The 23595-nt window shown below is 31.8% G+C and overlaps 2 protein-coding genes across 2 annotated transcripts; both read right to left on the reverse strand.

Moving 5' to 3' along the window:
- Window positions 1–8409: 8409 nt before the first annotated feature.
- Window positions 8410–15843, reverse strand: LOC107014090 (peroxisomal membrane protein PMP22-like). The gene is made up of 9 exons (XM_027915383.1): window positions 15652–15843; window positions 15603–15607; window positions 13149–13160; window positions 11817–11915; window positions 10174–10275; window positions 9808–9883; window positions 9048–9118; window positions 8870–8955; window positions 8410–8758 (listed from the first exon to the last, which is right to left on the reverse strand). Exons 1-9 carry the CDS (start codon window positions 15704–15706, stop codon window positions 8707–8709), a joined length of 558 nt encoding a protein of 185 aa, XP_027771184.1. The 5' UTR covers window positions 15707–15843; the 3' UTR covers window positions 8410–8706.
- A 3116-nt stretch (window positions 15844–18959) lies between these two features.
- On the reverse strand, window positions 18960–22181 carry LOC107012556 (5'-adenylylsulfate reductase 3, chloroplastic-like). Its single transcript, XM_015212428.2, has 5 exons — window positions 21989–22181; window positions 21283–21408; window positions 21053–21179; window positions 19703–20507; window positions 18960–19448 (listed from the first exon to the last, which is right to left on the reverse strand). The coding sequence occupies exons 1-5, from the start codon at window positions 22068–22070 to the stop codon at window positions 19218–19220; spliced, it is 1371 nt and encodes a 456-aa protein (XP_015067914.1). The 5' UTR covers window positions 22071–22181; the 3' UTR covers window positions 18960–19217.
- Window positions 22182–23595: the final 1414 nt, after the last annotated feature.

Below are 23595 nucleotides of genomic sequence, written 5' to 3' on the forward strand. Positions count from 1 at the left end.
TATATATATATATATATATATTCACTTGTTACTTCTTCCCATATATATGTTAAACAATTTATTTAAAGTTGGATGTTCAGTATTTAATTTGATATTTTCAAAATTTAATTTTGTAAATGAATAATTAAAAGTAAATATCGAATATCAAACTTTAAACTTCTTGTACCATATAAATTTTGGTTTAGGTTGGTAATTGTTGTATTTATGTTCACCCCTACAGTATAGAAGTTGAATTAATTTCTCCGATAAAATAATGTAATTATTTACTTATGGATCAAATGCAAGTGACTAATGACGTATTTCACAAAAAGCATTTGCACTTTGTAGTTTTTTTTTTTATATATATAAAGTCAAACCATTAAAAGCACTAAGAAATAACTCAACTTTGTTTNCCCCCCCCCCCCCAAATAAAAAAAAAGTCAATTAATTTTCTTTCTTCAAGTTATGGTGAAAGTATAATATATATGACCCTAGGTGATACCAAAGGGTCGAATGATTGGTCTAGCAACTTTATTAGCCCCAAATTGTTGGACATAAACAAATTTAGTACTATCAAATAATTATGTGTACATCAACTAAATGATGAAAAATAATGAACTAGCAATAAGGCTATAAAATGGATTAATTTTTTTTATAAACCATGAGAAAATTAGAAGAGCTTAGTCTAATCATGAGTCCGGAGCCTAAAGGGTATAAAATGTTAATAAAAAATTTAAAACGGTATATGAATTTTTATTTTAACCAAAGGGGCAAAATCACTAGAAGATGAGCGATTTCTGTCGTCGGAGAAAATTTGATAAAAACAAATCGCTGCCTTGGCAGCGATTTCTAAAATATTTTTTTTAATGATTTTTTTATATATTGCTCCCTAAATAGCGATTTTCTTAATTTTTTATTTAAAATAAAACAAATCGCTGCAAGTGCAGCGATTTGTCTCCAATTTTTTTAAATCAATTTTTTAGAAAACTTTTGACTGATACTTATTTTAAAAAATCATTAAAAAAATTTATTTTGGAATAAGTAGTAGAAAAATTTAAAATTAAAATTTCTTTAAAAAATTTAAAATTTAATTTTAAAAATTGTAAAAAATAAAAAGATAAAAAATTGATTGGAAAAAATAAAAAAACAATTTGGAGACAAATCGCTGCCCTTGCAGCGATTTGCTCTTAGTTTTTTTTTTTAATAAATAATTTAAAAAATTAAAGAAATCGCTGATTAGGCAAGCGATTTATTAAAAATCATTAACAAAAATTTGTTTTGGGAATCGCTGCAAAGGCATCGATTTTACTTTTTTCGGCGAGCGAAATCGTGCCCGTTCAGCGATTTTGCCCTTTTGATTAAAATAATTATTCATATACTATTTTGAAATTTTTGTTAACATTTTATGCCCTTTAGACTCCGAACTCGTCTAATCATCGACTCATCATAGTTACCCTCAATTTGACTTGCTAATTTCGCATTATTTAAATTTGTTACTATTGTTTTTCTTATAGAAAAGATTTGTTTAATTATGAATTAACAGTTCACGTTATTCAAATATTTTCTACGACAATGTATAAGCAGGATTCAAATATTACTTCTTTCTTTTTTTTTTTACATTAATTGTACTTTCTTATTAATAAATAATTTAGTTTTTGTTTATTTTTAACCTTCTTAGCCCAAAAATTAAGCTAGATCAAATGGCTGATTAGATACAATTACCCTATATATAATTAGGTTCGCAAAGAATTTAAAGAATATGAAATTCTCAACTATATATGATTATATAAATGATGTTATGGATAAGCTAGGCCACATAAATATTTAATTTGTTTTAATAAATTTGCTACCTAATTATTGTTATAACACTAATTAACAACCACCTATATAAGTGACGTGTATTAGTTTCTGATAAGTATATCCTGCTTATCCTAGTTTTCTTGAACAAAGTCCATGACGTTACAAGTCAACAGATTATCAGAGTTGCCCATATATATAAAGCTAAATTAAAAAAAAAAAAATCATGTGGCAACTCTCAATGGTCAAGGATTATATTTATCTTTTTTGATTCAATCGGTTTTGTACATTATCTTTAGTTATTGGTTAGGGTTTCACAGACATTATAAATCCAGAGTTAAGTTATAGGCAACTTACATAAATTTTGGTATATATATATTCCAGTTTATAGTATTGTGTATTTTATCAAATTTTGTTGTGTCCAAATACGTCCAAAATACATGTATCTCAAAATACTGTTAAGATTTTATCCTCATTTTCTTACCATATTTGAGTTTTACTTTTCTCTTGAAGAAAAGCCAGAGTAATACTATAATTGCTTTTACTTTTTCTGAAGAAAAAAAAAGATTATCTTCCATATTTGGTTTATTTATTTCTTGGTGGAAACGTTTGAAACCCGTAAAATAGCATTCATACAATGTACACATTTAAAAGTTCTGTTTATGACATTTCTTTCTACAGTTTCTATGTTTAATATAAGTTTGTAATTGTATAGATCAATTGACGATATTATAATATATGTTTCTTTTGGTACAATTTTATGTGTCGTCTAATTTATCGTCATATCATTTGCAATTGTAAGTTTCCGAATGATGCCTCGATTCTTTCGAATCCAGCAGATACATGAGATCAAAATTAGGTGTAATTTATTCTAGATACATTGTATTCAAGTGAATTCGCATGTATTTGGGAGAGATAACTTCCCCCCCCCCTCTCTCATCTCGCTTGTCATTCTCATATATATCTAATACATGCAAATCGCACTGGCTACAGATACATGTGAATTACATCACATACATACATATGTATGTATCTAAAGTGATTCACATGTAAATCTAATGTAACTGAATACATAATGAATCTCAATCACCGTCCTCCCCATATCGCTTGTCTCTCTCACTGTTATATTTTAGTATATATCTGATAGCAATAATACATGTATCTAAGTGCATATGTTTCAATATATGATGGAACCTGTTAATAAGTATTAAGATACATAATATCTTGAAAGTATAGGTAATAACATATATAGTAATGAAGTATATCTAAATTATGTTATTTTTCCTTCACTAATCAATTTTCATATTAATTGTTTCATCTTTTATTCGGTATAAAATAGTAATACATAAATTACTCAAAAATTATACATATTTTATTTTATATGAAATCGTGAAATATAATTCATCATTGTATTCGATCAGGGGTGGCTTGACAATGTTAAGAAAAAGACACGTGTCTTAGGAGCTTCAAATTTGTATAATTTCGCTGGCAGATCATGGCAACCTCTCAATTCAATTTTATGTGTTTCTATATCTGCATAAAATTTAAATTTGTATACAATTTAATTGAAATAAAATATTTGTATATCAAATCTCTCTTTCTCTTTATACAACACAAATTATACAGTATAATTTGTATAATATGTGTTTGTATAAAGCGAGAAAGGCAAAAGAGAGTTGGCCAAAGGAAGATCTGTATTTATATAATTATAAGTGTATAAGATGAAAATATATTTATTTGTATTTGTATATATACTTTTCTCTCATTATATACAAATACAAACGCAATTTATACATTGTGTTTGTATAAAAGCGAGGGAGAGACTGACAAGAGTAGCGTGCTAGAAACCTAGGAAGAGTGGCAAATGACAACTATTTGCTAAAGGTGACAATTAAATTAAACAATATTTATAATATTTAATCTAATTTAATAATTTGTTATTATATATAATTTTTTCAAATTGACAAGTACAAAAACCAATTGAGGGCCCTTGTACTACAATGTTACAAACAAAGAATGATAATGACAACAACCTAATTCAAACCTAATAATCTGATGTTTGCTATAGTAATTAATTATTAAAATGGTATGTATACCCAAAAATAAAATATTAAAGTGGACCATATGATATTAGTGGAAAAGAACCTAAAGTTTTTTTGTTTTTTTTTTTTTTAAAATAAGGATATATCTTTTTGAGTCACCCACTATATATTATGATTAATGTTATCCAAGAAATTATCATACAAAGAATATTACTTCCATCCGTACGATAAATAAATAAATTAACGATAATAATATGATCGTTACAATATTATATTTAACAATAAAAATGAATATGAATATTTATAATCGGCTAAATTTTATTTACTATGCTTCCTTTTGAAATTTCTGTGGCAATATTTAGTATTTGGAGGGTCAAAAGAAATTATTTTTGCCTACTTACTTTGACCAGTAATTGTTATGACTTTAGTATAATTTTCAAGTCCAAAAATTCTATATTAAAGATAAAACAATCTTTAATAAGGATAACAATTTTATATAATTTAAATTTGAAGTTTCTGAATAAAAATGTAGGAGAATTTATCATTTTATCATAACTTTATTAACGGATGAAATTTTATAGCCAATACATCTTTTAGAAATTATGTGAAAATATTACTATTTAACAAGTCAAAAAGGACGATCAGTTAAGAGGGGAAAAAAAGAGTTAATAACATGTAATTAATCTAATTACCTTACATTCACTTAATTAAAATATATATGCCATCAAACTGATATATCAAATGAGAACCGTCAAGAATGGTATATAATGGAGTGCTAAGTACGACATCATCTTTTATAAGAAATACTTTACTTTACTCCTATTTGATACTTTCTTTCTCGAACTAAATTTAACTGAACCATATCATAAGTATCAAATATCAAATATCAACTATATAAAATCGGAAAATATGTCACACATTTAACAGAAAACAATATTAAGTTGCACAAAGAAAAGACTCATTTGGTAAAAAGGAGATTACCTTTACGTACAAATAAACTTTGTTTAAACTCTCTAATCTCATTTGCTATAACCTAATGTTTATTATATACGTAATTATATTAATTATTAAAATGGGATGTATACCCAAACTTTTTTTTATTAAAATGGATCATGATATTAGTGGAAAAGGTAAAATCGGAAAAAGCATATATATATATATATATACATATATATATATATATATATATATATATATTGCTGTTAATATGAGTTGATCTATTTTATTTGGGTTAATATATAGGGAAAATTGTATATAATAGCAAACTAATAACCTAAAATAAATGGAGTAACTAGGGTTTAATTTAATTGTGCTCCATAGCAAACGTTTGCAAAAACTTGTCAGGCTCCTCTCTCCCAAATATCTCGCTCGCCACTCTCCTCCAATCTCTCGCTCGCTTCCTCACTTTTTATACAAACACAAGTGTATAAAAATTGTTCTAATTGTATAAAGTAGAGAAAATTGTATAAATACATATATTTTTGTTCCCCTCTCTCCCCTCTTTCAGATCTCGCTCGCCACTCTCCCAAATCTCGCTCGCCACCCTCGCCTTTCTCACTTATACAAACAGAAGCGAAATGTATAAATTGCGTTTCTATTTGTATAAAGCGTGAGAAAATTGTATATACACATGCAAGTACATATATTTTCGTCCTATACACTTATAATTATACAATAAAAATACTCCACTGCCCAGTTTCTTTTGCCTTTCTCTCTTTCTCGTTTTATACAATTTTCAAACTGTATCTAATTTCTCTATTTCTCGTTTTATACAATTCGATTCAATTGTATATTCCTTGTCAAGTCTCTTTTGTCTTTCTCTCTTTCTCATTTTATACAAATTCAAATTGTATATAATCGTTCTATACACTTATAATAATACAATTCGTTTTATACACTTCGTCTTATACAGTTCTCTGCCCAAGTGTCTTTCTCTTTCTTATTTTATACACTTCGTTTTATACAATTTGCTTCAACTGTATATGTATAGCGAATTATACAGTTTCTATGTTTTCTATGGAGCGCAATTATGCAAACTTTGCTATAGCATACAAATATGATTTTTTTTATTTGCTATATGTGAAAGTTGCCCTAATATATATAGACTTTAAAATTTGTTGGATCATGTTGTGCTGACCCATTTTTTGTGGGGCAAAAAACGATCAGTCTAACCCACTTGTACGGATTGTGTTGGGCTAGCCCAACTTTTTTAAAAGTGTAATTTTTTAAAATAAATTTATAGATCAAAATATAATTTAAAAATATTATCATAATATCGACAAGACAAAATTACATGATGTTAGTGTTTCTATATGTTGATCAAATTCACAAAAAATATCTTTATAATATTTATTAAGTTTGATTTCAAGTAAAATTATAAATACCTAAATATATATACTAACCTAATTATTTTCCAATGATCATAATAAAACATAAAACTATGACAATATTTTATAGGCTACGACTTAGGTAGTGTTCCATAGAAACTTTAGGGAATTTTTATTTTATGTAATACATATTTTATAAATATATTGTATTAAAATATTCTAATATTGAAGATTTTTTTTAGGTTTTGGTTTAGACTCTTGTTATTTTGAGTACTCTATTTTATTTTTTTAATTAATTTTAATTTGACTCACAAACCGCCTCTATTTGCATTTCTCAGGTCCCACAAATCAGCAAGTTTATTCAAATCAGGTTAAAAGAAAAATTTGTAATAAGCTCCAAAAATTTTAGCACAAACCCTATGAAATTATGAATTAGGCTAGACCAGCACAATGAGCGTAACCCATATTGGCGATTCTACTTTTTGAGTTGTCCATTATATCTGATTTGATTAATATTATGAATTTATCATACACAAAATATTATTTTCTTTGTTCCTAGCTCTTTCCTTACTCCTCAATATAGTTATTCTATGCATTAAGATTATCTTTTTCCATTGATGTTCAATATTTTACTAAAGCTTAATTAATTCAAAGTTATATTAGGAATTTCTAGGACTACTAAATACGATAATTTGTTAATCAAAATTTGAGTTTAAAACCTTTGATAATGATTAAAAACCTACACATCTCGTAAACATTTTGATTTTTATTATTTTTTGTTATGACTTGGTTCTTAGTGCATTTTATGCATGTAATTTTATAGTTAGAAACTTCCATATTTTTTTAAATTTTTACCTGATATATTATTTAATATTTGATATCGAAATTGACATGTAACTAATATTCACCTAAGAACAAAGTGATATATATTAAACACTAATCCTAAGGAAATATAGTAGAGTGTTAAATACTAAAACTAATTCAATCGAATCGCAATATAAATATCGAATATCGAACAGTGAAATCACAAAAATTTAGTTACCCACCTATACATAAAATAATATTAAAAAGCACAAAGAATAGACTCATGGTAAAGGAGATTAGCTTTACAGCTAAACTTTGTTTAAACTCTCTAATCTCATTGGCTAACAAGTGACAAAGACCTACTTAAGTGAGTCACTTCACATGAACAATATTTGATGTGGGGTGGGGGGGATTTAGGATTAGTTTTAAAATATAGATTATTAAAAAATATCATAAATTAAATCATAATAATTAATAATTTAATATTTAAAATATATATATAAAATAAATACCCTTTAAACTCTTCAAAAATTAAGTGTGTCACGTAAAATAAGAAATCGTTTGGTAAGTGTTATTTTATAATTAAAAAAAATGTACTATGTATAATATTATGATATTCATTATTGATGTTACGCAGATAATAAATTTTTAGTATGAATTTCTAAAAAAAAAATTGTATTTAAATAATATTTTATTAGTTATGACATTCAAATCATATTCTCACCCTCTTTTCTTATAATCACAAACACATTCAAATCACTATAAACAAACACATTTTTCTTTTAAGAAAATTCACCTTTTTCATTCTAAAACAATGACAACTTTTCAATCTTCAACTTTCTTGAATCAATCAACCACATTTTCTTCATCAACATCTTTCAAAAAAGGAAGATCAATTCAAGAACAACAAGACTTGATTAATGGACGTTGTTATGCAAATCAGATCGAGCAACAACTTAATAACAAAGAGTGGTAAAATTTTTACCCGCATTACTTAATTTGGTATTGGATCCAATATCGATATAGGTTTCAGGCACATTTACAAAGAGTGTTCATTGTTAGGATCGAAATAATTAGGTGTCATACGGAAGCTAACAAAACAGTCCTCGATAGACCATGAGTAAGAAGAAAAACGAAAAATATACCAAAAGACACAAAGATTTAACGCGGTTCAATCAACCGACCTACATCGACAAAGGAGATGAGCAATTCATTATATAGCATATAAAAAGAGATAATCTACCCAATTCACTGGGAATACAAAGAGGTTCACACAAGTGATAACGTATCACTTGTGTCCAACAAAAAACTCTTAAAACTCTTAAGACTACATTGTGAATGTCGATTAAGTTAGAAGAAACGAGCCTCTTTATCAAGTCCTAAACATTTTTCTACAAGAAAAAGACTAACCAAATATGAAGACTTTATGGTTTCCTTTTAGGAAAAAGAAAACTCATTCATGGTAAGAAATTCAGGACAAATATACAACAGTAATTGCCACATCAAATAAATTATATTATCCCTTATAATAAGCCTTGTAGTCATAATAGGCCAATCATCAACTAAAATGGAGTTCTATGACTATCAATCTTTTTGATAAAAGAGCACTACTATTCAAGAAAACTATAACCAAAAAATAAAAATACAAGGTACATAGGAAATGTCGATCACTACATAAGCCACTAGTAGCTGAGAGAACGAGCAACGTTTACTACATATGAACATGTTGCCATGTCCGGTTTGCAACTTTGAGACTTTCAAGCTTTCTTTAATGCCATCGATCTTGCACGTAGATTCAAGAAAATCCCCCTACAAATCGAAGATGAGAAAGGATATATCAACGATATTGTGAAATCATTGAGGTGGGAACGAAGTTGAACATATCGGAACCAGTAACAAGTATAGGTAAATGTAGCATACCAGCCACATGCCACAATGCTGTGAAAGATGACTCGGAACTGAAGTGGCACATACTGGTGATTAATCCAACCCACGACGGGCCAAAACTGTATAGTTTTGAATGATAAATTCAGTTAGAATTCACTATAGAACAGAAAAAAATCAGCTTTGAACTCGAAAGAGGGGGGATTTGACAAACCGTCCAAGACGTATACTGCACTTTTGGATATTCCCTCTTAATATTAGACTTCACCTGGATCCAGGGTCTACCTGTACATAATAAAGATACCATCAACACAAAGCCTCGTAGTGTATACATATGATTTATTATTTTTTTTCATGACAGAGGTGTCTAGGCCAGTTTCCCCGCACCTCAACACAAATAGCCGGATAACTCGGCCAAGGTTTAGACGGATGGGAAGAAATCACCTAGTATTTTGTTGTCTCGTTAGGATTTGAAACGGAGACCTTATAATTATACTTCTAGGTAATGAAAGAAGACTTATAGCAGGTACTTTATGGATTCCTGAAGACAGATCTGTTTTGCACAAATATTACCCCTTCACTTTACCAAAACAATACCTACTAGCAATGTAATGATGTCAAACTTGTGTATGCTTCCATAACTGGTGCAGTGCTTGGTTTGAAGGCGAAAAGAAGGGTAATATAGAGGGATTATTTGAGTAGTGTTTACTTCAGATCGATGAGAAGATATTGCCTAGTGTTTTTGCTTCTATTGAGATTTGAACATGAAGCCTCATGATTCTCAACAGTATTTCGGATTATCTTGTTTCCTCTAGCTACAGTTAGATGGACGTGATAATGCTGTCTGAGTCGGTAATTCAGGTTCCAATTTTCATAAACTCAATCTATCTATTCGCGTGCTTAGTTGCAAAAGCAACATCTAATCTGTGACATAGTTAAGTTGCAAAGATAGTTGTAGCTTGGCAAAAACTTACTTTCAATAACTAATCCATAGTATATCATGAAAAGCAAGTTATTCCAAGGAGAAGATGTCACTTGTTCCAGAACCACCTGAAACAATTACAATGCCACTCGAATTATCAAAATGAACAACTAATCTACTCGTTCGTTTAGAGTTTTCTCCAACTGGAAATACAGTTTGATGACCAAATGGTTATATAGCGAAGGATTTCTATCATTATAAATCATTGCTGAAAATAATCTTTTAACTGAAAAAAAAGGAAGAGTGAAGTGAAATGTGACACAAAAGGATGTTATGAGAGCCAATAAGTACAGGATGATCTGGAACCTTTTCTTTTCAGATACTTATTGTAAATTATCCAAAGAAGGGTTTTCGGTACCTTTTTTGCAACAGTTGCTGTGTCTTTCTTCCCTTTGAAAAGCTTGTCCAGCAATAAGTGAAGAAAATGACCAAATGGTCCAAGATAGGCAAAGCCAAAAAGCTGCATGTAGGCAATAACAATCCCAGATAGCAACTTATATGCACAACCCGAAATTACATACAAAGGATACATGATTCAGATAATAAGTGCCGTATCAAAAATGAATCTTGAGATGGAAGTAAACCTGACTAAGCACTACAACTGGACCAAGTCTCGTAAGTTAAAAATCCTAATATGTGCTTATTGGCTGTTGTTTGTTCTGTTTTCGTAAACAGAACAGCAGAGCAGCTAAAAATATATGAAAATTTTTTTAAGCATCATTTCATATCACTTTTAGTTACCTTTTCCTATCCTTCTGATTTAGTTATACAGTACATTACTAAGCTATGTTTCTCGGACACTCCAAAATGTTGTCATGATCATGCCGTATCCTCTAAAACTGCATAGCTTTTGGATGATCCAACACACACCTGCAATTCTCCAGATCCCAATATAGTTTAAGTGTGGCGAAGGAAGTTATCCAGTTTTTACAATCCCATTTTATTGAGACATGCTAGAAGGTTTGTGTTTAGTTAAAAAATTTCAGAGAGTCTGCAGAAAATTTGAGTAAATAATGAGATGACCATTGATGGCAGTCCTATTAGTATATAGATTGAATGGATGTCTTTGTAAAGAATCATACGATTGATGGTTTTCCACATTTTAGTATACTTCTTGTAGACGAGATTTTCCCCAACAAATACGAACAACAAAATGCTTTATCAAAATGAGCTTGGATGAGAGTACGGGTTAGACTAAAGGTAAACAGCACGCTAAGAAGGTATTGTTTTCTTAGTCTTACTTCACTACATGATGTCTTCAATGAGAAGGTACAAAGAGGCTAAAACCTATGTTACTCGGTCTTTTCAAAAATGTCAACGGGTGCATGTCATATTATCTAAAAGTAGTGTATTTTTGGAGAATTCGACACAGGTGCGGCATCGAAAGTGAAGAGTCCGCACAACTTAGGCTACAAATGACCTATAGCAGGCAATGCAGCATAAGGGACTAGGACAGTGCGCAACAGAATTAGGTTAATCTTAATCAAATTAATCAGAATACCGATAAGTCGTGAATAAGATCAGGGCAGAGTCAAAAAAGTATTCTACTGGTAGCATTTTGCCTTGCTTCAAGAAAGAGGATGCAGAATAAGAAGAAAATGTTGAATTGCTGCAGGACCGTCTAACTCCAGAAACTGCCCTTACTAATGAGAGACATTAATCAAATTATCATGCGTTTACAGATATTCAATAAAAGGAAACTCCTTGAGATTCATCAAAGCTATATATTGTATGCATATTATGTTCATGCTCATATGAGAACTATGTTGCTCAGATTCTCCAAAAGTCTTGCCGCACCCATGTCAGGTCCTCCAAAACAACACTACTTTTGGATGATCCAACACGCATCCGTCAGCTTCTTTGAAGAGTCCGAGCAACATAGTATGAGAAGATTATGGCACAATGAAGTTGATAAGTCAAACAGATTTCTCAAAGCCAACTACACTTCACAGTATAAACACAAAAGGGAAAGGGAAACAATGAAGGAATTCAAACAGTTACCACTTTCAGAAGAAGGCGTCTCATTTGAAGTCTCTTAATGCCAGTGATCTTCTGAGCCACTATATCACTGATAGCTGACAAAACTGCAGCTGTTATCGCCTGCAATTACAAATTACAAAATTTAGAAACTAAAAAAATAAAATCACAATACCAATCAAGCTAAAAGGCTTTACACACAAGCTAACCATCAACTCGATCAACTACATCTCAAGATCAAACTAGTTAAATTCAACTATATAAACCTTCTACATCATTCCATTCAATTCAAGTCCATTGATATCCCCACATACAAATGGAGATGTGTGATAAACCTCTTTACTCACTACGCCGGATTCCAATATAATGCAGTGAGATTCATCATAGTTGAACTAAAATAAATCGAATAAGGATGGTGTTCAGCCAACTTAGACACACCTCAACGATCAACTGCATGGTTGCTACCTCCCACTGGCAAAAATACTCTATATGTCAAGATTTAGACGGATAAAAAGAAATCACCTAATTATTAGCCTCTATGGTTCACCATGAACAATTTCTAACGTCAGTAACCATTAGCTCACACCCTTAAGTGTCATGATGTCATTAGAGTTAAAAGTATAAAACTACTAATCCCTCCATTTATTTTGTTTGTCATACTTCCCTTTATAGTTCATTTCAAAAAGAATGTCTTTTTGTCCTTTTTAGACAACTCTTTAATTTCAACTTTCCACGTTACATGTTTGACACCACAAAATTAAATGACATTTTTGTACATTTTACATATCTTTAGTTCAAGATCACAAAATTCAAAAGTCTTTCTTACTTTCATAAACTCCGTGTTACGTCAAAACCAAATAAACAAATTAAAATTGATGTAGTATATTTTTAAGCTAGTCGTTGCTTTGCAACCCAAAAGTTCTTTCTTTTACCAAACCAAAAATCAACTATCCTTTGCAAAACTCATAGAGAACAGAGCTAAATCTTCCACCTATTAAAATATAAGGAAAAGAAGTAGAGTGAAAGAGTAGAAATCACACCTAAAGTATTCTAATTTTTTCGAGCTTCGTATCTGAACTATCACCTACTATTAAAACACACGAAAAAAGTGAACAATTGACCATTTGAAATATATTTTGATAAATAGTTGGTGATAGTTTAATAATACTATTTCAAGTATGACACTCGAAAAATCAAGATAGAGATCTCAGTTCTAAAATTGCAACACCCACATCATAAATTGAACTTAACAGCTCAAAATAACCAAAACCCACTGCACAAATTAGACAAAATTGAAAGTATAGAACCAAAAAAAAAAAAACAGAAAAAATCAAGAAAGTGAAAAAAAGGTGAGACCTTTGTTCTTAATGTTGGGAATTAAACACACAACACACACAAATAATCTAGAGAAAAGAGAAACGGAACACAAACGGGACACACAAGAATTTAACGTGGTTCGGTTTCCCTACTCCACGACTGTAACAGGAGGATTTTTATTTCACTTGTGCTACTTTTTTGAATTACAAATACAAGGATCATATTTATAGGAAAACCAAATAGTTAACCTAGGGTTTCAGTAATGGGTCGGGCCGGCTCACAAGCCTCCACAAAGCCCAACAATCTCCCACTTGGAGGCTTGAAGAATTTCAACTGCCATCCACTTAGAACACTTGTATCTCTAGTAATCTTTTTCAACTCTCTCCTGCTACAGCGGCCTTCTCATCAGTCAACTGAAAGGCCCGTTGAAGCTCCCCGAAGCTTCAACACATCAGTCACGGCTGAAACTGCCCTTGACTCGTCCTCGGTCCCTACCGGCTCCCACTTGAGACACGAACTGCCGGATCCTAGAACTCCCTGAGAACAAACACTCTCCATACTCAGCAAGAAATTTTCTGGAGACGTATCAACAGCTGGAATACTGGTTCTCTTGACCCACTGTCTTCTAGGAGCCTTGGCTGAAGCACGGCCGGTGCTCCCACTGCCACGAACGCCTCTGACTGGTCTTCCTGAACCTTTCCTTGCTCGTTCATCCTGAATCTGACCTGTGGCTCTGGGTTTCTTTCTTGCAAAGACAACCTTCTTCTGCCCACGAGATTCTGTGAACCGGACTTTGTTTTTCTTCTGAACTGGGACGGTCACTCCCTCAGACGGTAATCCGACAATATACAACGATCCTCTTTTTGTTCCACGAGCCATGACAAGATTGCCCCTCACGACCTTCCACTGCCCATTTCCGAACTTCACATGATGTCCCTGTTCATCCAACTGCCTAACAGAAATCAAACTTTTCGTCAAGCTTGGAACAACTCTGACATCCTTCAAGGTCCAGAAACCGACTGGCGTCTTCAGCACCATGTCACCCATGCCCGTAACATCAAGAGCTCTATCGTCTGCAAGCCTTACCTTTCCAAAGTCTCCAATAACCAGATTCTGCAATGCTTCACTGCTGTGGGTAGCGTGAAAAGAAGCACCAGAATCCATGACCCAGGAATCCACATTGCTCTCCGCGCAACAGATAAACAAATCCTCGTTGACGCTGTCTTCTGCAATGTTGACTTGTTTGTCTTTCTGGCATTGATTCCTGAAATGCCCCACCTCCTTGCAGTTCCAACATGTTACACCTGAGCCATCCCGAGCCTTTGACTGACTCCTTCTTCGGTTCCTGCTCCCACTACCTCTGTTATTTCCTCTGCCTCTGACGACGTTTAGCATATCACCTGATGATTCTCCAGAACTCCTTCTTCTGACATCCTCGCCAAGAACGAGATCACGAATCTTCTCAAAGGTGAATCCATTAGGTCCCACTGAACTGGCAACTGCTGTAACCGTTCCGGACCAACTGTCAGGCAATGATGATAACAGTAGTAAAGCTTGAACTTCATCATCGAACTTAATGCCAACTGACAAAAGTCTGGCTAAGATCGAATTCAATGAGTTGATGTGCTCGGTAACTGAACTGCCTTCCTTCATCTTTGTGTTCACCAACTCTCTAATCAGAAAAATTTTGTTTGCTGCAGATGGCTTCTCGTACATGTTAGACAAGGCTTCCAAGATGCCTTTCGCTGTCTTCTCCTTAAGAATGTTGAACGCAACATTCTTGGTCAACGAGAGTCGGATAACTGACATAGCTTTCCGATCCAAAACTGCCCACTCTGCATCAGACAATTTTCCTTGCTTGTCACCCAACACTACGTCCAAATCTTTCTGAACCAGCAAATCTTCAATCTGCATCTTCCACCAACTGAAATCTGTACCATCGAACTTCTCAATTCGGAACTTCCCATCTTCTGCCATCTCAAAGGACTTCGGCAATTCCCTTAACGGCGTCTACAGACAGCGGGCGGCGATTTGGACGATGCTCACGATCTGGACGCTCGCGGCTGGATCTGAGGCTCCTCGACGCGGCGGCCACTGGAACGGCGCGACGGACAGCACACGGACGACGGCTGTTCGCACCCTGCGCGGTTCTCCTAGCCGGCTGCTGCTTGAGGTTACCCACACGGTAACGGCGGCTACTCCTCCCTGCACACAGTTCTTCACACAAGAACCCTAGGTGACAATTTCTCACAGTTTGTGTTACAATGTTGTTGAAACCTCGCTCTGATACCAATTGTTGGGAATTAAACACACAACACACACAAATAATCTAGAGAAAAGAGAAACGGAACACAAACGGGACACACAAGAATTTAACGTGGTTCGGTTTCCCTACTCCACGACTGTAACAGGAGGATTTTTATTTCACTTGTGCTACTTTTTTGAATTACAAATACAAGGATCATATTTATAGGAAAACCAAATAGTTAACCTAGGGTTTCAGTAATGGGTCGGGCCGGCTCACAAGCCTCCACAAAGCCCAGTTGCTGAAGTTGTATCAAGTAATTCTGCAACCCCTTTTTAGCTATTGACCCCATTCTTCTTCTTCTTCTTCTTCTTCTTCAGTTTATCAAATATGAAAAAGAAGAAAAAAATGATCTTTTTTTTGTTGACTTCTTGTGAATCAATGATGAAATTTCAGTATTGTGTTGTTTGGTTTTCAGCTAAATATCTACAATATATAGCATGTTGGACCCATTTAGATTTCAATGTGGATTTTCAACAACCTCTTTTGTCCTCATATTTCTTTTTGATACGCCCAGTATATAAACGTGTCTTCTAATTTAATTTTGATTAATATTTGCATTTTGTTTGAATAATTGTTAAGTATTGATTTATAATATCGTATTGTATTATTTTTAGTAGGAAAAAAAGTCAGAAATAGATTCAATCTTTGATCGTAATTATTTTAACAATTCTCACTTTGAGAATAGCGTATTCTAAAGGTATATATGTGCCCACGTGGACATCATAAATATTGTATCATTATAAATAGTAACTTGTCCACGTGAGTACATATATCTTTAAAATACACTATGAAATAGTATAGGGATAATAGGTCCTGCTTAAAGTTTGAAATTGTTACAATAATTTTTGTCAAAGATCAGATATATTTCAAACTCTTTTCTCTTTTAATATTACCACATTTGAATGATATAAATTAACGATTACACAAAATGAGACTTTTAATTATTATTTTAAGATAAATTTAAATAATAAAATTAAATTTAAATAACAATCAAAATAAACCTCGGATATGAATGATGAAGTTCAGTCTTCTGCTGTTTGGTTTTCAGCTAAATATCTACACAATATAGCACATGGAAAACATTTGGAGACCATGTTATTTCTAAAGGATATAAATTAAATTAAAATGCATATTTTCTTTTTTAAATTATGATAACAATATGATGTTATAAAAAATATAAATTATAACATAACATAAAAAAGAAAAATTAATATTGTAGAATACACAGTTAATATAACAAAACGAATATTGTTATAGATGATGTTGGTAATAAGAGCATTATGATTTCTTAGCTATCACAATATTTTTTAGCTATCACTTTTAACGAGATTATTTATAATTTTTTTTTGTTTCAATATTGTTCATTTGCCTTTTGAATTTAAAAATCAAGATAATAATAATTAATTTTATTAAAAAAATGTTGAATAAAAAAACATTTTTCGTAACTAAAAAAAAACAAGCGGGACCCATTTGGACTATGTGTTAATTTTGATTAGGTAAAAAAAGGATATTCAATTTGGAATTAATGATTGGATAAATACATCTTTGGAGAGGTTAAGAATATGCTTTTCCCTTATTGTCCATTATGATTTGTAATGGAATTTATAGTTTTCAAGAATTCTTTCTAGAGTATTTTTAATAAACGAAAGAGATGTTTCAAAAAAAATATATAGTTGATCGATTACATATTCTGATCAACTTATGTGATGTGATTTGATTTGGTATAAAGTTTAAAAATGAAAAAAAAATATAGGATTTAAAATAAGTCATAGATGTTTGTATAACTATAAATCATTATATTAAAGGTAAAATAAACATTTTAAAATTTTAATTTTACGTACAAAATATAAAAACGTATTTATTTTTGGCATAATACATATATTGGACCCTAAACTTGGCTTCAAATTTTAACTTTGACCTCCAATTTTCATAATGCACAAAAAAGCACTTTCACTATCCAACTTTTAAATAAATAAACACATGAGTCCTACATGGCACAATACACGTAGGGCACCACGTAGGACAAAAAATGACATGTAGGACATGTATGTCTATTTGTTCAACTTTATACAAGTTTAAGCGTCTACTTGTGCACACCCAAAGTTGAAGGGCATAAATGTGATTCGAAGCCAAGTTAAATGGCATATTTATGTATTATGCCTTTATTTTTTTGTTGATAAATGAAAAAAAAAGTAATTCATAGATGGAGATAGACAAAGTAGTTTGAGAAAATCATATGACAAGGTCATTTTTAAGAGCCTCATTGTATTAGCAGATTAAAAGTAGCTAATGATTAGTATTAACTATCAAAGTATTTGGATAGAAGTGGTTGAAATTGATAACGAGTTGTTTGTGTGATCGATAAAATGATGTTATCAGTTTAATTTTTTGTTAAAATGATTGAAATTTCTTGAAGTATATAAGGTAGAGGTGGATTCTGGATTTAAAGGTGGCGAAGCACTACTATACATATTTAACGTAAATATTTATATCAAATTCACATGATGAAAAACTCATTAAAAAAAATATGTAGTACTAATATTGTTAATCATTTATAGGAGTCGAACACAAACATCAAATAAAAGGTTGAAATTTCTCATTCCATCTTATATGTGGAAAATTAGGGAATTTCTGGTATTGATAGTGACAAATTGTTTTGAGTAATATAATGCATAAAAATGTTTTTTTCTTTTTGTTTAACATGAAAATCGTAATAGACTTATTTTCACATATTTTGAATTTCTTAATAAAAAATTTTTGACTCTATCAGTCGCTGTGTTTGAAGAGTTGTAATTAACATTAATGACGTCCAAGTGCTCCATCATTTACTTCAATTTTTCCACTACCAATTAACACACTTTGATCATTAGCATTGCCATTTCCAAAATTAGTACCAAAACTTGATCCAACATGACCAAAACTTAAACCAAATGGTTTAGGGAGTGGATAATATGGATACATTTCATCACTTGATTTTCCCACAAATTTAATGTTTCTAGCATTTGTGGATAGAACAAAAAGTGTACTAGCAACAAGGAGGAGGAAAATAAACTTTGTTGCCATTTTTTTTTTATGAGTTGAATTTTAGACAAAAATTAGTGTTTTGTTATTTGTATTTTGGAGTGTGTGAGAATTTTGTTTTGGGATTTGAAATTATATATAGATGTTGAGAATTGTAATTATGTTGAAAATTAGGAAGATGTTAAGTTCTTGATCATGCATTGCATGTTATCAACTATATTAGTCCTTAATTTCAAAGATTAATCTCAACTTCATGATCAACCTAATTCTAGTTTATAAAAACTAATAACTAAGATAACCAAGAATACAAGTGCTCCATTTCCAATAGGAGTTTTAACTCTTGACGTACTAGGTCGATTCATATCTCCTGTGTTTATTTCTAATTTTTTCGGTTTATTTACCTGTTCTAGGGTTTTTGTGTACGTCTCAACGGTATTTTTTTTCCGCCCATTTTGAACGAAATAATGTCGAAAAGTAGGGCTAGTGACTAGAGTGAAATCATAACGAGGTAGCCTAGCTAATACAATGAACAACCAAAATATTGATTTCAAAAAAATTGAGTCCCTAGAAATTATGCTCTTACCAAAGATGGATATACAAAAAGTTAAGTTAAAAAGGGAAAACAATGGAGTGGACTAAGAGGACAGTATAAGTCCATACAACCTCACAAGTTCATTTTTTTTTTCTTGATAACAATGTGGTGTCCAAGCCAGCTTGCACGCAACTTTTGTATTGCGGAATAGCTTCTCATCAAGATATGTAAACACATTATATGTCTTTCATCTGAGGGCATTCACAAAAGCTAGCAAGGAGTCGACATCTCTCTTCTCCGACGGGTACTTAATGGGCTGTGAAGAATGTCTAGGGAAGAAGAGTATTGTAGGGAAGCTACCAAGCTGCAATTCTTCTTGTGCAAATGTTTTCTGCTCACCATCTCCCCTGAATTTCGCTACTTTCACACCTGAACTCGCCAACTTCTCCGCTAATTCAACGTAGGATCCTTCCATTGCCTGTAACAAAATCAGAAAAAAAGATCATTAAGATGATCCCCTAATACCATCCGGCTGGAGAAGTAGAGGCGAATGCAGAATAGCCTATATTCAATGGCTCAACTGAATTCAGTAATTTCGAGACATGGCTTATAATGTCAAAAGTAATTATGCTCGGTGTTAAGAACCTTGAAGGTTGAACGAACTAATCAAATTCAAATCTTGGATATGCATTGGTGGAGAAATAAAAAGTTGTTGATGAGAAGATAAATTACCTGGCAAAACCGGCACCAAGGGGCATAAAGAACAACAATCCAAGGCTCTCTACGATTTTCCAACTTCAATAGGTTCTCGATTCCAGGTCTACTCAAGCTTACAATGTCGTTGGTGTCGAAAATATCAGCAAGAGCAGCACTACCATTTGCATGGACAGTGTCATTTCCATTACCGTTCATGCTTTCGTCCTTGATGTTGCCCTTATGTAAGCCACACTCCTTGGCCTTGGAATCCTCCCACCACCACCTTCCTTCTCGCTCGTGTTGGCCAGGTAGGACAGCTCGTGTGCAAGGTTCACATCCGATGGAAACATAACCTTGTGAATGCAATGAATTCACTGGAACATTCATGGCTCGCAAGAAATTCCAAATATCATTGCCATCCACATTAGCAACAGGATTCCATTTCACCAAGCTGCCTACTCCACCACCCAACCCCTCGAACGAAGGGTCTATCTGAACAATGGGAATTTCAGATCGAGTACCAGGGGACTGATCTTTACGTTGCCCTGTGATCCAGGCACGTAAACCTTTCAGGGCTCTCCTCAAGGGCCTAACTTTCCTTATGCGACAGCATTCTTGGTGGCCATCTTCATAGAAAGAGTACAGGCCCTTGTTCCTCACTAAAGCCTGAACTTCAACAGCATCTGGGAACATATACTCAATACGAATCCCATAGTGCTTCTCCACTGCATCAAATAATTGGTAGGTTTCCGGATTCAACCTCCCAGTATCAAGGCTGAATACTCTAAATGGACGACCAGTTAAACGAGCATACTCTAACAAAGCAACATCTTCAGCACCACTACAAAATAAGGATATCATTTAGGAGATGTACCAAAGCGAGCTAACCAATCTAGAAATTCATTTGAGAGAGACGTCTAAAAGGAAACCAACATTTCTGATAAACAAGTAGAACAGCAGATGTTATCAGTATAATACTCAACATCCTAGACCAAAAAAAAAATAATAGCATGATGACCATTTAAAATCCTCATCGCATTTGCATCACACAAAGCATTAACTGATGATTGATTTGGTAAAAACTAACAAATTACAATGCGAGATAAGTTATCTTTAGTTGAGAAACACATAAATGAAACTAGTTCGCAATGTTCATACACATTTAGGAGATATTCTACTCCGCCTTGAGTAGTTCCTATGAAACAAAACACGAACCAGTTTTTTTAAACTAAAGAAACATGATCAATATTTTCCATGCTACAATGCTTAAATTTCAATTTGGATTCGAAAATTCAACACCAATAGGTAATCCGGTGCACAATGCATCCCGCGTTAGCAGGGTTCAAGAAAGGAACACAACCCCTAATTCCAAAAAAAAAAGTATACCTGAAAGCAATGGCAATTTCACTACCAAATTTCTCAAGGGCTTTATCCATAATCTTCAAAGGAGAAGCATTTGTTAGCTCTTTTGCCAATTTCTCATAATCATCTGCTTCTGCTTTCTCTTCCACCTCTAAACCCCACAAAAAAAAATTACAAAAGCAAACAAATAAATCATTTCCATTACAAAAATTAGTAGTAAATCACACAAATTATTAAAAATCTAATTAACTCACCAGGAGCAACGATAGTTGCTGCTAATGGAACTAATGGCTTCATAGCCAAACTCCTCTGAGTAAAATTCACTGCTTTCAATGGAATTCGAGACCGATCCATTGGCTGAGTGATACCCATTTGTGAAACTGTAAAAAGAACAGCAAATTAGACCCAAAAAAAAACGAAACCCAGATGATAAAATTCTCTGATTTTCATCACATTAACACTTTTAAGTGTAAAAATTGAAACTTTAGGAACTCAAACAAAGAAATAGCAAACCCAGATGATAAAATTCTCTGATTTTCATCACATTAACACTTTTAAGTGTAAAAATTGAAATCTTAGAAACTCAAACAAAGAAATAGCAAACCCAGATGATAAAATTCTCTGATTTTCATCACATTAACACTTTAAAGTGTAAAAATTGAAACCTTAGAAACTCAAACAAAGAAATAGCAAACCCAGATGATAAAATTCTCTGTTTTTCATCACATTAACACTTTTAAGTGTAAAAATTGAAACTTTAGGAACTCAAACAAAGAAATAGCAAACCCAGATGTTAAAATTCTCTGATCTTTATCATATTAACAGTTTTAAGTGCAAAAATTGAAAATTTGAGAACCAAAGAAGAAAAAAAACGAAACCCAGATGAGAAAAATCTCTAGCACATTTACAGAATTAAAAGCAAAAACTGAAAAAATGGAGAGAAAAAGAGTAATGGGTAACCTTTAGGTTGTTGTTGTTCATATGAAGATGAAGAAGAAAGAGAGCCATGAATTACAGCTGAAGAACTGAAAGCCAAAGCCATTTTCTCAAATCTCAAACAACAAATCTTCAATCCCAAATACTTTTTTCAAACAAAAACAGAGGATTTGCTTTCTGGGTTTTTGTTGAATTTGTAATATTTTGCTCTTTTTTTTCTTCTTCTTTCATTTATAGGAGAGAAAAAAATGTCACCTGAAGAAGACGACAGTACAGGTTCATTGAACCTGGACGTGTTTTCGGAATTTGATGGTTGTCTTACGTGGCGTAACGTTATTGGATGGTTTTTTATTTGTAAATAATTTGTTTCTCTTGTTAGCGAAACTGAAGGGAACAAGAAGACAAAGAGGTTGTTTGCGTAATATTAGGTCATTTACAATTTTGCCCCTATTTTTTGTGTTGATATTTAATTTAGGTAAAATAGTCAAAAATATCTATTTAGAAAAACAATAGACGTAAGTTGGTTCTATAATTTAGTCGATACATCACTCAATAATTTCTAATTCGATATCAAATCAATCGGTATATTATTTGTTAACTAGTTGATTAATACATTTAAAAAATTGATATTCAATAAGTTGATTGATTAACTGTAATTATTTATCTGATTTGTCCAATGAATAATTTTGATTCTATACATCTCTACAATCTTGTGGATACCACAGACCCTGGATTCACCTAAATAACAATTTTTCTGAAACATAAACGTAGCATAAGTTAAATCAATAAACTTAACAAATTTTACATAGGTTTTATTTTATCACTTTCTTATAGTTATATTTAATCCGAATAAATATTCAGATCTGCGTAATCTCATATATATTTACATTGCAAAGTCTAAAGACAAAAGTTTTAAAAATTAACATAAAATTATATTTATTAAATAAGTAATTAACAATTCTAAGTCCTAATCCTTAAAGAAGCTCTCTTTCATATACCAAACTTGTATCAAGATCGATAAATTAATAACAAAATATATCATATATATAATCAAGACATAATACATAAAGGAAAAATTACATAAATTAATACATTTTAAAAAATAATTACTGATTTTAGCGATACTTTTTGTTTATTACCATTTATAGCAATGCTTTGTTAAATTTGTAATATGTATTAAACTTGTATTATAAATGAATTAAAAGTGATCAAGTGAGGTAAAAATATTATTGCTATAAATGGTAAATATTTTTTTATTATAGTATATTTATGTAAGTTTCCCATACATAAATATGTAGTTTAACTTGGTATCAAATTATATTTATATCTTTCAACTTTGAATATGCACAAGTAAAACACTTAAACTTGTATAAAATTGAACAAATAGACGCACATATCCTACATATCATTTTTTGTCTTACGTGTATTGTACCATGTACAATTCGTGTGTTCACTTGTTCTATATACAAATTTAAGTGTCTACTTGTATATATCTAAAGTTAGAGAACATAAACGTAAAATGAGGCCAGATTAAAGAGCACGTTTATGTTTTATTTCTATAATCAAAATTGTAGTAAAATCAACGAGCCAAACACGAATATTCTTTACAAAATTAGTATTATTAATTATTG

The sequence above is a fragment of the Solanum pennellii genome, chromosome 3 (assembly GCF_001406875.1).
Source record: "Solanum pennellii chromosome 3, SPENNV200".
Taxonomy (NCBI): Eukaryota; Viridiplantae; Streptophyta; class Magnoliopsida; order Solanales; family Solanaceae; genus Solanum; species Solanum pennellii.